Source organism: Chionomys nivalis, chromosome 2, assembly GCF_950005125.1.
Source record: "Chionomys nivalis chromosome 2, mChiNiv1.1, whole genome shotgun sequence".
NCBI classification, from domain to species: domain Eukaryota; kingdom Metazoa; phylum Chordata; class Mammalia; order Rodentia; family Cricetidae; genus Chionomys; species Chionomys nivalis.
Genome location: NC_080087.1, coordinates 49,152,889 through 49,166,423, shown reverse-complemented (window position 1 = coordinate 49,166,423; position 13,535 = coordinate 49,152,889). Strand labels below are relative to the sequence as shown.

The following is a 13,535-nucleotide window of genomic DNA, read 5'->3' as shown; positions in this document are numbered from 1 at the left end:
TGACTATAGTGAATCAGATGCATCTAGAAAATCATACATTTCTTTTAGGCTTTCTACCATTGATTTTTAAAGTATACCTTTATAAATCTGAATATCCTTAATATTTGTTATAGTGTCTCCCTTTTATCTAATTTTTTCCTTTCTCGGCATTTACTGATTGCTTATAGCTCTTCATTTAAGGGGGGATCCTGTGAGATGTTCTCTGTTCATGTTAGCGATATTCTCTATTCATGTTAGCATGTCAACTGGTTTATCATTATTCAGGTCTTGTTCAGGAAACCATATGATTGAGATACCATGAAGCAGCTCCTTTATTCTGTCTTAATAAACACTGTGTAGTCGCATGAGTCCTGGTCCTCTGACTCTTATCTTTCCACCCCTTTCTAAGATGTTCCTTGATCTTTAGGTATAGGGTATGCATTGTGAAAGTGTCATTTAGGTTTAGCCATCCCATGACCACTCTAGCTTTTCATCAGTGGTGTCTATCTGTTACAAAATGAAGCTTCTTTGATGAGGGGTTATAGCTGTATTAACTGTGTGTAAGGGACATAATTAAAATATAATTAGAAATTACATTGATTTAGGAAAATAGCAGTAATAGATTCCCTTCTAGGTTCTATGATTTCTTTAGCCACTGGTAGCTGGCTAGGTTTATAGTACCAGATACAAACTCCTTCCTGTTAAGCCAGCCTTTAGTCCACTTAGACAGCTGTTGGTTATCCCCAAAATAAAAGTGTCACTAATGTGCCATTAGGAATATCTTGCCAGGCAAATCATTGTTGTGGTTTGTAGCATTTACAGCTAGTGGACTATTGATTGCTTTTCTCTCTTGACAACTTTTATAGCACTAATAGACACAATTAGAGCTATTCTTTAGGGGTAATCTTCCAAGTCTATACCAGTTTGATTCTTCCAAGTCTTATGTCTGAGGTGTACGGTATCCTTAGCAATACTCTTACCTTCAGGTTTTAAGAGGTATCCAAGGTCAATGGTAATAACCCATATTATTTTGAGAGTCTCTTGCATTCCCTAGATTAACAACTCCAAGAAAGGTTTACCATGCTTATTACTGGGGTCTTTGTTAGACAGATTATAGCTCTTGATGGGAGCATTATCACTCTGTTTGGCATAAACTCATTTAAGATATGTGCATGTGTTTGAAAAATCAAGCAAAATAATGTTTTCCATTTGCCTATATTTTTTCAGATATCCTTAGTGTTATTTATCTCTCTTTCCTCTGCCCAATTCACATCACCCTCCCTTTACCTACTCCTTTTAAAATCCTTCTTCATTTTTCTTATCTTCTCCTTTGTAGCACCTGTATCAAACTATTCCCCTCTTCGGAGCTCCAAATTCTTACCTCCCCCATAGTCCCTTTCAATTTCTCTAGCTTCTGTGGTTACTTCAGATTATTTGCCCAAACCTAAATATTCAGAGCTAGAATCCACAAATTAGAGAAAATAAAGTGTTTTTCTTTTAAAGTCTGAGTTGCCCCACTCAATATAATAGTTCTCAGTTTGCCCATTTACCTCTAATAGAATTCCATTGAGTATATGTACCACATTCTCATCATCCATTCATCAATTGAAGAACAATTAGGTTTTTTTCCATTGTTCTGTGAGATAAAACACTTGTACACTGTAAAGATTTGTCACTCATATTAGTTTAATAAAACACTGATTAGCCAGTAGCCAGGAAGAAAGTATAGGCAGGGGTAAAAGACTAAAAGAATTCTGGGAAGAGGAAAAGCAGAGAGTCAGTCACCAGTCAGTTGCAGAGGAAGAAAGATGGGAATGCTTCACTGAGAAAAGGTACCAAGCCATGTGGCTAAACATAAATAAGAATTATGGGTTAATTTAAGTTATAAGAGATAGTTGCTGTTAAGCCTGAGCTAAGAGGCAAAACAGTTTATAATTAAGCCTCTGTGTATTTGGGGGGGGGGGAGCTGAATGGCTGCAGGACCAGGAAGGAGAGAAACTTCTTTCTACACTATTGTCTAGGTATTGGAAGCAGGGTGACAATGAAAATGAACATGGCTGAGCAAATACATTTGTAGCAAAATATTGAGTCCTCTGAGTATAAAAACAATATGGTTATAAAGAAGATCTACTTTTTCTATTTTTAAGAATTCTTCACATTGAACTCTAAAGTGACTGCACCAATTTGATGTAACCCCAACTGTGAATGAGAGTTCATCTATCCCCCAAATCTTCACCAACATTTTTCATCAGTTATTTTTTCCCTTAGCTATTCTGACTGGGGTGAAATGAATTCTCAAAGTAGTTTTAGTTTGTATTTTTCTAATTACTAAGGATGTTGATCATTTTTTTAAAAATTTCTTAAGCATATTTAATTTCTTCTTTTGAGGATTCTCCGACCTGATAGTCCATTTTAAAAATTGGGTTATTTTTTTTAATTCTTTGTTTGGATGTTGTTGTTATTTCTGTATTTGAGATACTAATCATCTATCAGATGTATAACTGTCAAAGATTCTCCCATTTGATGGACTTTCTCTTCACTCAACTAAATGTTTCATTTTAGTCTTATGATATTTGTCTACTGATAATTGTTGGTCTTCATTTCTTAGCAAATAGAGTCATATTCAGAAAAATTTTGAATGAACATATATCTTGTAGGTCACCACTTATTTTTCTCCAGCAGTTTTATTGTTTCAGGTTTCATATTGAGGTTTCTTATTCTTTTGGAATTGATTTTTGTGCAAGGTGATAAATATAGATCTAATTTCATCTTCTACGTGTCCACATCCAGTTTTCTAACATCATTAATTGAAAGTTCTGTATTTTCTCTAATATGTGTTTGTAGTAGTATCAAAGAATTCCACAATAGCCCAGAAAGGAGTAGAAGAAAGGTTTATTTATTTGGGATAAACTCACAGTAAGGGTAATGACCCATAGTCCTCTGTGTGCACTGGAAACTGGAACAAAATCCAGTAAAAAAAAAAAAAAAGGTTGTACATGCTTTTTGTCTGCACTTATGGTACATGAGACCATGTCCAAAGTGGACCAGTATCTTAAAGTATATTAACTAAAGGAATTACCACAACACGTGTTTTCAGCATCCTCATCAAATATCAGATGATTGCAACCATGAATTCATGTAGGGAGTTATCTATTTTGTTCCATTATCTGCATGTCTCCCTTTGGGCTACTAATGTGCTGTTTTGATTACTAAACCTCTAAAATGTAGCTTGAAATTTGGTATAGTAATTTCTTCAGCATTGCTCTTTTTTCTCAGGATTGCTTTGACTATCCAGGGTAATGTGGGATTCCCCTATGTATGCTATGAATGTTTTACTACCATTGGTTAGTAAAAAAAGAAGTTGCTTCAGCCTATAGAAGACAGAATATAGCCAGGCTGGAAGAGATATATAGAGAGAGAATAGGAGGAATTAGAGAGATACCATGTATCTGTTGAAGGAGAAAGATATGAGCCATCAGCCAGAATCTTACCAGTAAAACACAAGCCTGGTGGTAAAAAATAAAATGGCTTAATTTAAGATGTAAGAGTTAGTTAATAAGAATCCCAAGCTAATAGGCTGAGAAGTGTTTTAATTAATACAGTTTCTGGGTGATTATTTCAGGTTTGGGTGGCCGGGAAATAAACAAGCAGCCTCTGCCTACATAATGGGACCCAACAAACATTTGGGACTGATGTCTGCCACCCACCTCGGGTTCGGATGCTTGGTGTCCACTCAGGGATGGAATAAAAAGTATCTCAGACCATACTGCTGCACAGCATTCCCTGCCTGGTAAGGTAATGGGAGCTGGCCTGCTAGGAGTGCACAGGCAGAAGAGCATGCCAGATTCCCACCACCATACTCAAAGATATTTCCAGGCCACACAGTGTGCTACATGGTAGATTTAGCTTTTACTCAGATAAAAATGGTTTATATGCAGAACGGAGCTACCCAGTGTTGAGGTGGTAAGGATAGCTCCCACGCAGCAGACTCAGAGGCAGTGAATAGACTTCTGCCATGTTGGACGGGGCAGAGCCAAAAAGCAAAGCAGCTCTCATTCTATACATGTTGCTTAGCATGTTAAGAAGCAGTCTTAGTCAGAAAAGAATTAGAGATACACAATAAAGACAGATTTAGATGAAAAAGACCTCTAAGTTGGTCACAGTGTTGGATAAAAGTATGTAGGCTTGAGAGAGAGAAGAAAATAAATATAGAAAAAATAAAATTAAGTTTTTTAAGAGACAGATTATAGATGGTCATAGATTAGAGGAGTTAAAAAATAAGCCACGAAAAGATGAAAAATACATAGAGAGTTTGGATTATGTATATTATTGTGTTTTCTTTGTACTTTTTTTTTTTTTTTTTTTTTTTTTTTTTTTACTGTAAATGACCTAAGTACAGAGAGACATTTCATTGTACAGGCTGCTAAGCTAAACTGACATATATGCTTTAAAGGTATCTTGACTTCAAAATTTTAGTCTAAGGATATGTTGATTTGGAAAAGAGGTTCTGTTTTTACTTTCACAAAGGATGAGAACCTATGGATTCCTTGAGACTAATGTGGTTTGATATACCAAAACCCCCTAAAAGACCTCCGTGAACCCCAAAATTACTTCACCCAAGAAAAAGCAGGAAGCTATTTGTAGAGAACTATGCCCAAATACTCAAATATTTTTTATAAATGTTTGTTTATATTTAAAGGGGGGATATGCTATAGAGATGAATACTTTACATTTGTATGGATCTTGGTTTATTAATACAAATTTCAATTCAATTTTGTTATATGTATATTTCTTCTCTTGATTAAGGTATTGTGTTTGTGCATCTCATTTAAAATATAACATATAATTAATAAATACAGGCTAATACATAGTCTTCTATAATAGTCAAACTTGTAGTCATGTTAGTTAGGTTTTCTAGATGTACAGAGATATAATTCAATGGGATAAGTATTCTTCAAACCGTTAAAAGACTAACAGAATATAGCATTTAAAATGTTATAAGAACTTAAGACTTTTCATGACAGTGAGACTCATCTGCTTCTGGCAATACCAATCTACTTTAAGAATTTGATGGGCATCAAAGAGGCTCCTTGTGGAGTTTGTTAGCCATTTGGGCAAGAAACTGCTCTCTCCTGGACTGCTTGATGGTATACTGTATGAACCGGACATGCAGGACCCAAAGAAAAATGATTGCTAAAGTTGCCTAAAGAAGGTGAGACAATCCTTTAGGGTTCCTGCTTTATGAAAGAGTCTGTCAGACATTCTGTTTTGTTGTTGTTGTTGTTGTTGTTGTTGTTGTTGTTTATTCATTATGGATACAATATTCTGTCTGTGTGCGTGTCTGCAGGCCAGAAGAGGGCACCAGACCTCATTACAGATGGTTATGAGCCACCATGTGGTTGCCAGGAATTGAACTCAGGACCTTTGTTAGAGCAGGAAATGCTCTTAAACCACTGAGCCATCTCTCCAGCCCCCTGTCAGACATTCTGAAGGATACAGAAGAAAGTGACAAACTGCCAATATAGGTAGAACTGTCTTTGGTATTTCCTGCTTCATAAGAAAGTCTGCCAGATACTATATGCCTAAAGGATGAAGATTGGATACCCCAATGTTACAGAAGAACTTTGGGTGACTGTCCAGGCAGCGAGATATCACTGTCGATTCTACAGTTTTGGAAGTTGCTTATGATGCATTTCCTGTTAACTTGGGTAATATTATATTCTTCTAGACTCTTTGATGGAGTTGAAGAATAGATAGCTATAATTATAGATTTCCTTGGTTATGATAAAAGATAAAGTAGATATAAATATTATAACTGTAATTCTTGCTTGATATCTGTTTTGTTGTATGTAAACTTGCTATGTAAAAGTTAATACCTTCCTTTATTTAGACAGAAAAGGGAAGGTGATGTGGGATTCCCCTCTGTATGAGGTAAATACCATTGGTTAATAAAGAAACTGCTTTGGGCCTATTGCTGTGCAGAATACATCAAGATGGGAATTCCAAGCAGATAGAGGAGGAAAGAGTAGGCAGTGTCAGCTGCCATGTAGCTGCTGAAGGAGAGAGATGATCCCCTGGAACCTCATGGTTATACTTACAATAATAGAAATGGGTTAATTTAAGATGTAAGAGCTAGTTAAAAATATACTTAAACTATTGGCCAAGCAGTGTTGTAATAAGTATGGTATGAATAATAATATAGTATTATTTCTGGTCTGGGTGGCTGAAAAACAAACAGCCTTCATCTAAACTGGGATATTTTGTGTATCCATCTGAATTTTAGGATGGATTTTTTACATTTCTGAGAAAAAGTCACAAGGTTTTTTGGAAGGTTGCACTAAATCTAGAAATTTTTTTTGGTATGGTAGCCATTTTGGCAGTATTAATTCTATCCAATACATTTTGTTTATTTTTTAGATAGAAAAAAAGAGCACTTCTAAACTCCTTCTATGAAGCAAGTATTATTCTAATTCTAAAACACAACAACAAGAAGAAAGAAAATTATAGGCCAATATCTCTGCTGAACATAAATGCAATTTTTTTCAATAAAATGCTGCAAATCAAATATAGGCATATATCAAAAAGGTCATCCATCTGAATCAAATTACCTTCATCCTGGAGATGCAGAAAGAGTTTCACACATGTAAGTAAAAAAAAATTAAAAACTTGTATAAATGGACTTAAAGACAAAAATTGCATTATTGTCTCAATAGATGTAGAAAAAGTCTTTGACAAAATCCAGCATGCCTCCATAAAAAATTCAAAAATGGAAAAAGGTGTCTGAAAGAGCATACCTTGTAGTTCAACATAATAAAGGCTGTATATGGAGAAGAACCCACGACCAGCATCATCCTAAATGTAATATAACTTGAGGCATTTCTATTAAAATTAGGGAAAAGACATAGCTATTCACCATTCCCACTTCTCTTCAATACAGTGATTGAAGTGCTAACTAGAAGGAAATTAATGGGATCCAAATAGGAAGGAAGTCCAATTATTCTCGTTTCATATACTGTGACATTATACATATGAGATCCTCAAAATCCCACCAGAAAATTTCTAGAAATAATCAACACTTTGAGAAAGTTTCAAAAGTTCATGAAGGCCAGTTCCAGCCTTCTAGGTGAAAAGTCCCCGAGGTGTGCTAGCTTGCCCCACAGCTTACGGTGTTTCTCCAGGGACACAGTCATTTAAAGATTGAGACCAAAACTTGAAGAATGGCTGACCTCAAGCAGCTCATGGACAATGAGGTGTTTATGGCCTTCTCCTCCTATGCAACGATCGTTCTTATAAAGATGATGTTCATGAGTACGGCAACTGCGTTTCAGAGGTTGACCAACAAGTTTTTTGCCAACCCAGAAGACTGTGCTAGCTTTGGCAAGGGAGAGAATGCCAAGAAGTACCTTCAGACTGAGGAAAAGATGGAACTGGTGAGGACCCACCTGAACGATATTGAAAACATCGTTCCCTTTCTTGGTATTGGCCTCCTGTACTCCCTGAGTGGCCCAGATCTCTCGACAGCCCTCCTGCACTTCAGAATCTTCGTCGGTACTCAGATCTACCACACGATTGCCTACTTGACTCCCCTTCCTCAGCTGAACAGGGCTTTGGCATTTTTTGGTGGCTTTGGAGTCACTCTGTCAATGGCTTACAGGCTACTCAAGAGTAGGCTGTACCTGTAAAGAGAATTACAATCCTATCATCTGATTGCTTTTTTTTGAAGAAAGAATTCTGTTTTCAATGTATTCCAACAATTTCTAAGGTTTTGTGTAGGAGAGGAGCAGAGAATTTAGGAGTCCGAGAAAACTCAGTTTAAAGACTAGCATCAATTGTCTCTCTTCTTGTTTTGTAATAGGGATAGCCATTTAATATAATCAACCTTAACCATGTCCTTTAGCTCTTACAGTACTTTGTGGTAAGTCTCAATTGTGTCGTAATTTGTAATACTTATCTACATTTTGTCTCATGTTTCTATAAAAGAGTATGTGAAACCTGGCTTTCATACTTGCTGAACTAGGCACATGAATTTAAAATGTTAAAAATGAAAAAGAAAGTTTATGAAAACAGTCCCATTTATAATAGCTTCAAAAATTAAAATATGTAGGAATAAACCTAACCTAATAAAGCAAAATAGCTCTATAATGAAAATTATGAATCTCTAAAGAGTGGAAGAAGACACTAACATACCACGATGAAATTGTTTGAGTTCCCTCTATTTTTTAAAAATATTGACTCTTAGAACTGTTGGAGGTAGGCACTAGTTAGTTTCCAGCTGCTCAGCCCCAAAATAACCACACATACACTATATTATTTAAATCACTGCTTGGCCCATTGGCTCTAGCTTCTTATTTACTAACTCTTATATCTTAATTTAACCCATCTCCATTAATCTGTGCATCACTACTAGTTTGTGGCCTACCAGCAGAGTTTCAGCACATCTGTCTCCAGCAGTGACTCAATGGCTTCTCTCTAACTCCTCCCTTTTTTCTCTCAGCATTAGGTTAAGTTTTCCCAGTCTGCCTAAGTTCTGCCCTATCAACAGGCCAAGGCAATTTCTTTATTCACCAATGGTATTCACAGCATACACAGGGGGATCCCACGTCACCGAACCAAAAACTTGACTCTTAAGACTATTTTCACATATCCTTTAGGCTTGGATATGTTATGTTTTCATTTTAGTTCAGTTCTAGAGATTTTAATTACTTTTTCTTTATTTTTTTCAATTACTTTTATCATTCAATATAAATTCCATGTGTTTGTATATTTCTTTTTTTAATTAATAAATTTTGCTCTTTGACAATGTCTTACATGTATATAATACATTTTGGTTATTCTCCCTACATACCCTCTCTTATCTTCCTTTAGCATTTGCCAGCTACCTTTTCTTCCTGCAAATGCCTTTCAAACATTCTTTTTTGTTTGTTTGTTTGTTTGTTTTGTGTTCCACAGAGTTTAGCTAAGACCATCTTCATGACCAAAGATTTGGAACTACCAATTAGAGTCTAGTGGGCTCACCATCTGTGCACATCTAGAAATGATGCACACCCTGGGACTCTGTTCATTGCTAATGGTTCCTCAGTAAGTTTTAGGGCCCCATGAGCTCTTCCCCATCCATGGCTGACTGTTTAGAGATTCCAAACTTGTGTAGGCCCAGTGCCAGTGGCAGCTCTTGTAAGTTAATGATTGTCATGGACTGTTGTGCTTAGAAAATGGCATTTCACAGCTTTTTTCTCAATCCTCTAGTTCCTATGTACTTTCAAACTCCATCTTCTCTAATGTTCCCTGAGTATTAAGTGGGTTATATAAATGCCTTGTCTAGTGGTATGTCTTTCTTCACCCCTTTGAGGAGCATTGTGTACTGTTATGGGTCTCACCTCCATTTATTAGAAAAAAAAAAGATTTTCTTTTAAAGCTAATGGTAGCTTTGGTCTATGGATAAAAACAGATACTTAGAAGGTTTCTGATGCTATGTCTGTTTAGTTAAGAATAAGTTCACCACCTGGCCTAAGGATCTTCTCAGTCATAGGGTTTTGGTTGGTTGGTTGGTTGGTTGGTTGGTTGGTTGGTTGGTTGGTTGGTTTTTAACCAGATTTATGGTACTAGGAGCAGATTCCCTCTTGTGGAGTGTTCTTTAAATCCAGCAAGGGAGTTGCTGGTTATCTCCATAACAATCATACCACTATTGTACCAATGGACATATCTTTTCTGGAAGGTTGGTATTGTCATTCACAAAACTAGTAAAAGCATTGATTCCTTTACTTCCCCAGAAGCCTGCATACCACTACCAGGCACTGCGAAAGCTGACCAGTAAGGAGGAAGCTTCCAGCTCAGGTCCCACTTAATTTCTCTGTATCTTTCATTCAAGGTGTGTGCAGTCTTCTGGAGTAGGGTCTTGTCAGAGACTAAGCACTCACCAGACATCAATCTTATTGATTCCTTTATCTTTAACTTTTTAGCCTCCAGAATTGGGAAATAGTTTTCTGGTCTTAGTAAGTTACATATGCTCAGGTATTAGCTTTAATAGAAGCAGGTACCACAATGCCTTATCATACAACACTTCTAAAATGCAAAGTGCATGTGGTTTTCCAGAAATCGCAAAAGGCAGATTTTCGAGAAAAGAGCTACTTAGCTGCAGAAATACTATAAGCAAATCAAGTAGAAGGAAACAAGGAGAGTCAGGTGGACTTGACAAGTGGAAAACAATGACATATCTGACATGAATAATTTTAAATTCATTAACAATAGCTAATTTGTGAGTGTCAAGGGATAAGGGATGAGAATTCTAGACTTCAAGTTATGAATTTTAAATATTATACATTTGATTGATATACATGTGTTCCTGCATGGGTGTATATAGCTGTTAGATAACAAAGGTTCAAAATTGATAAAGTAGGACATGCAATTATGGTCCAATTAACTAGTATCTAATTATGATACTTGAATCATATTTTAAATAATTATAGAATTAGCATGCTATTTGCTCCCTACCAAAGATTTTCAACCTTTTATTCCCTCTAGATTTTTCTTCTTGTATTAGTTACTTAGCTTTATTCTCTTTCAAGTAAATAAATATCTGTTTTAAACAAATAAATATGTAATATAAGTTGGGGGAAAACATAGAAATTGCTTAGCTATTTAGCTCTAGACTGTACTGTGAATCAGTCAACTTCACGTGGTTTCTTGGTAATGAGGTTTGGCGGTGATCTCTTTCTTAAAAACTCATAAACTCATTTGAATGGGTATTTATGATACAGATGGAGTTATGGTTGCTAGGGCCAAGTCACACTTTTCCCTCTGTCCTTTGGCTCACTCCCCAAGGTTCCTTTTGATCACTTCACAAAAGAAAACAGGTTATTTGGTTTCTAGTCCAAGTGAAGCTGGAGTCTGGACGAAAGACTAAAGTCATCATCTACTTTCAAGTTCTGTCTATGACAAAATCAGTTGTTACCTTTGAAGTACAAAGCACATTTCATTCCCTTTGTTACAGAAAACTAAATATTTTCATTTATTGATAAGTGCTTAATGTCCTGAATGCAATATATATATATATGTGTGTGTGTGTGTGTGTGTGTGTGTGTGTGTATACATATGTATATGGGTTTAATTAAAAAAATAATAGGCCAGATAATCAGAGAGATTGATCTTTAAATCTAGTCTATGCCTTAATCTCTCTATTCCTTGGGATATTTACAGGTATAATAATTTTTAGGTGTAAAATGGATGTGGTCATGGAAGTACAGAATATTTTGATAAAGATGAAGATGAAAGAGTTCATGTAAGGTGCTTTGATTTAAAAAAAAATAGGCGTTGAATGCAGAATAAAAGAGGGGAATGGGAAAGAGGACCCAGTAAGGTGATTTAAACAATGTGCATAAGAAACAATAAATACAAAAACATGAACAACACCAGAAATGATAAGATTAAATACACTCACAGGGCCTCTGGAATCTATTTCACATGAAGGACTGATGGTTGTTAAAAAGAAAATAAGGGAGACCTGTGGGCAAAATTGGGCTTGTGGCAACCAGGAACTTGTTTTAACATGTTAAGAATACACTGACCACTAGAAATCACAGCGATATTCAGGAAACATGTACAAACTGGAAATACAAACACAAGACTCATTAGCATATAGATAACACATAAAACCAAGCATCAAAGATGGACACTGGAGCCTTAGGAACAAATCTGAAGTCTTTCTAGTGAGTTCGACACAAAAGGAGATGAATGAAAACTAACTTCCGTTCTGAGTTCATTTATATATTTAATATCTCTAGATATCATTGTGCTATGACAGAATGAATAGTGATTATGTTACTATTCTTGCTTTTAAAGATCTGGAAAATAGCTGGTATGTGTTATAAATCCAGAGCAAAAGAATAAATATATGTTTGTGTTTTCATGCTATCCAAATTTTATACTCTAATAAAAAGGACTTAACTTATAGTGAAGTTTAATATGTGTTTTTATTTCCTATCTCATTTTCCTTACCATTGTATTTGCAGCAATGGAAAGGAAAGAGGTCTACCTCAGAGTGTGTCTTCTGTGTTATCATAAACACAAAGGTTCGAACTTGTGTTTTGAAACAAAGGGTCCATTTCAACCATTTCCATTTTCCTAAGGACAGCCGTTCAAGAAACTGACGGCACACAGGAAGACTTCGTGTAAGTTGGTATTCTGTAGCAGGGTGTTCAGCTTTCTTTTGCTTGATTCCCTTATTGACAGCTATTCATAACACAAATGTTTTTGTCCTTTTCCCCTTCTCTCTGACACAATAGACCAAGTAATTAACCAAGTGAAGAGGCTGTCAATTAAACACTGATACTAATCTAGGCATAAAAGCTTCTTTAGGGAACATTGGTTTTGAACATATTTTCAGCATTGTCAGCATTGATTTTATTCAATCCAATTCTCCTACAATTGAGTGCTCCAAATGTTTACATGCCATCCAGGCAACGCATACAACATGGATGACCCACACTGTAGGAACAGTGCTCACAAAGAATGTGCAAAGAATAAGCTCTCTATTGTGACTGCAAGGCCTATTTTTCCAGGAATAGATGTTCTGTCATTAATTAATGCTCCAAATCTTTAATGATAAGATTGTCAAGGACAATTAAGGAAATGATTACAAGTGTCCTTGGTAACTGGAATGCCCCACAGATTTTAGCTTACTTTTCCTAAGTGTGGCTTAAAGGTCATTTCTTTGAAGTATGAAGAACTAAGCATGCCTTCCATTGGTGCCATTATGTACAAATGCTGCACAAAAAAAGAAGAAGATATCTTTTTGGCTTGGATTTTGCAAGCACAAATAATAAGATATTTGAAAATAAATAAAGCATTGAGTCACTGCATAAGCAATTCAGTAGTAGCTAATTATGAATTTTTTAATTGCCATCTAATCTGTTTGCTAATTTATATACTATATTCTATACTGTTTCCTGAGGTTACATTTTGAGCTGTGTGTGTGTCACGTAGATCAGTGATATTTTTCTCTCAGTTTCACCTTCACTTGCTGATAATGTTTAATTGAAGGTAGAGCTTTGCCCAAGCACTGGATCAAATCCTGTTATTTCAGGAAAAGTCCCCTTTCCAATCCATCATCAAACTATAAATAATCTGTAATTTTATGCTATTCTTAAGTTACTAAACTAGGCTGGCACAGTTCCTTGGATGCCAGCAGAAGTTGTGAGCCCCGTGTATTCAAGCACTTCTTCGCTCAAGTCTCAGAAAGCAGAAATACACCATGTCTGCCATGGGTCTCCCTGTTGTTACACAGCAGTGGATATCAATGCCAGCCCTTACCACGTGTTCAGTAAGCTCTCTGCTCTTGGGCTTTGGCAACCCTGAACTTTATAATAACCTTTGTTGAATTTGTTCTTCGACAGTATTTTCCATGTGTGAAGAGCATTCTGATTATTGTAACCCCCTACCTTCTTTAATCTCCTTACAGACCTTCAGCGTACCGCTGTGCACACAAACACTTTCCCTCAATCACATTCTTGGGTGGTGTAATGGGCGATTTGAGGTGCCAACTTGACTGAATTAATATTCCC

At 36.0% G+C, this 13,535-nt stretch overlaps 1 protein-coding gene across 1 annotated transcript; it reads left to right on the top strand.

The window, feature by feature from the left end:
• Window positions 1-7,104: 7,104 nt before the first annotated feature.
• On the top strand, window positions 7,105-7,661 carry LOC130870051 (microsomal glutathione S-transferase 1-like). The gene has a single exon (XM_057762626.1). The coding sequence runs from the start codon at window positions 7,197-7,199 to the stop codon at window positions 7,659-7,661; it is 465 nt and encodes a 154-aa protein (XP_057618609.1). The 5' UTR covers window positions 7,105-7,196.
• Window positions 7,662-13,535: the final 5,874 nt, after the last annotated feature.

Bases quoted from the DNA above. Each gene is read 5' to 3' on its own strand.
- LOC130870051 (XM_057762626.1), top strand. From the start codon at position 7,197: ATGGCTGACCTCAAGCAGCTCATGGACAATGAGGTGTTTATGGCCTTC.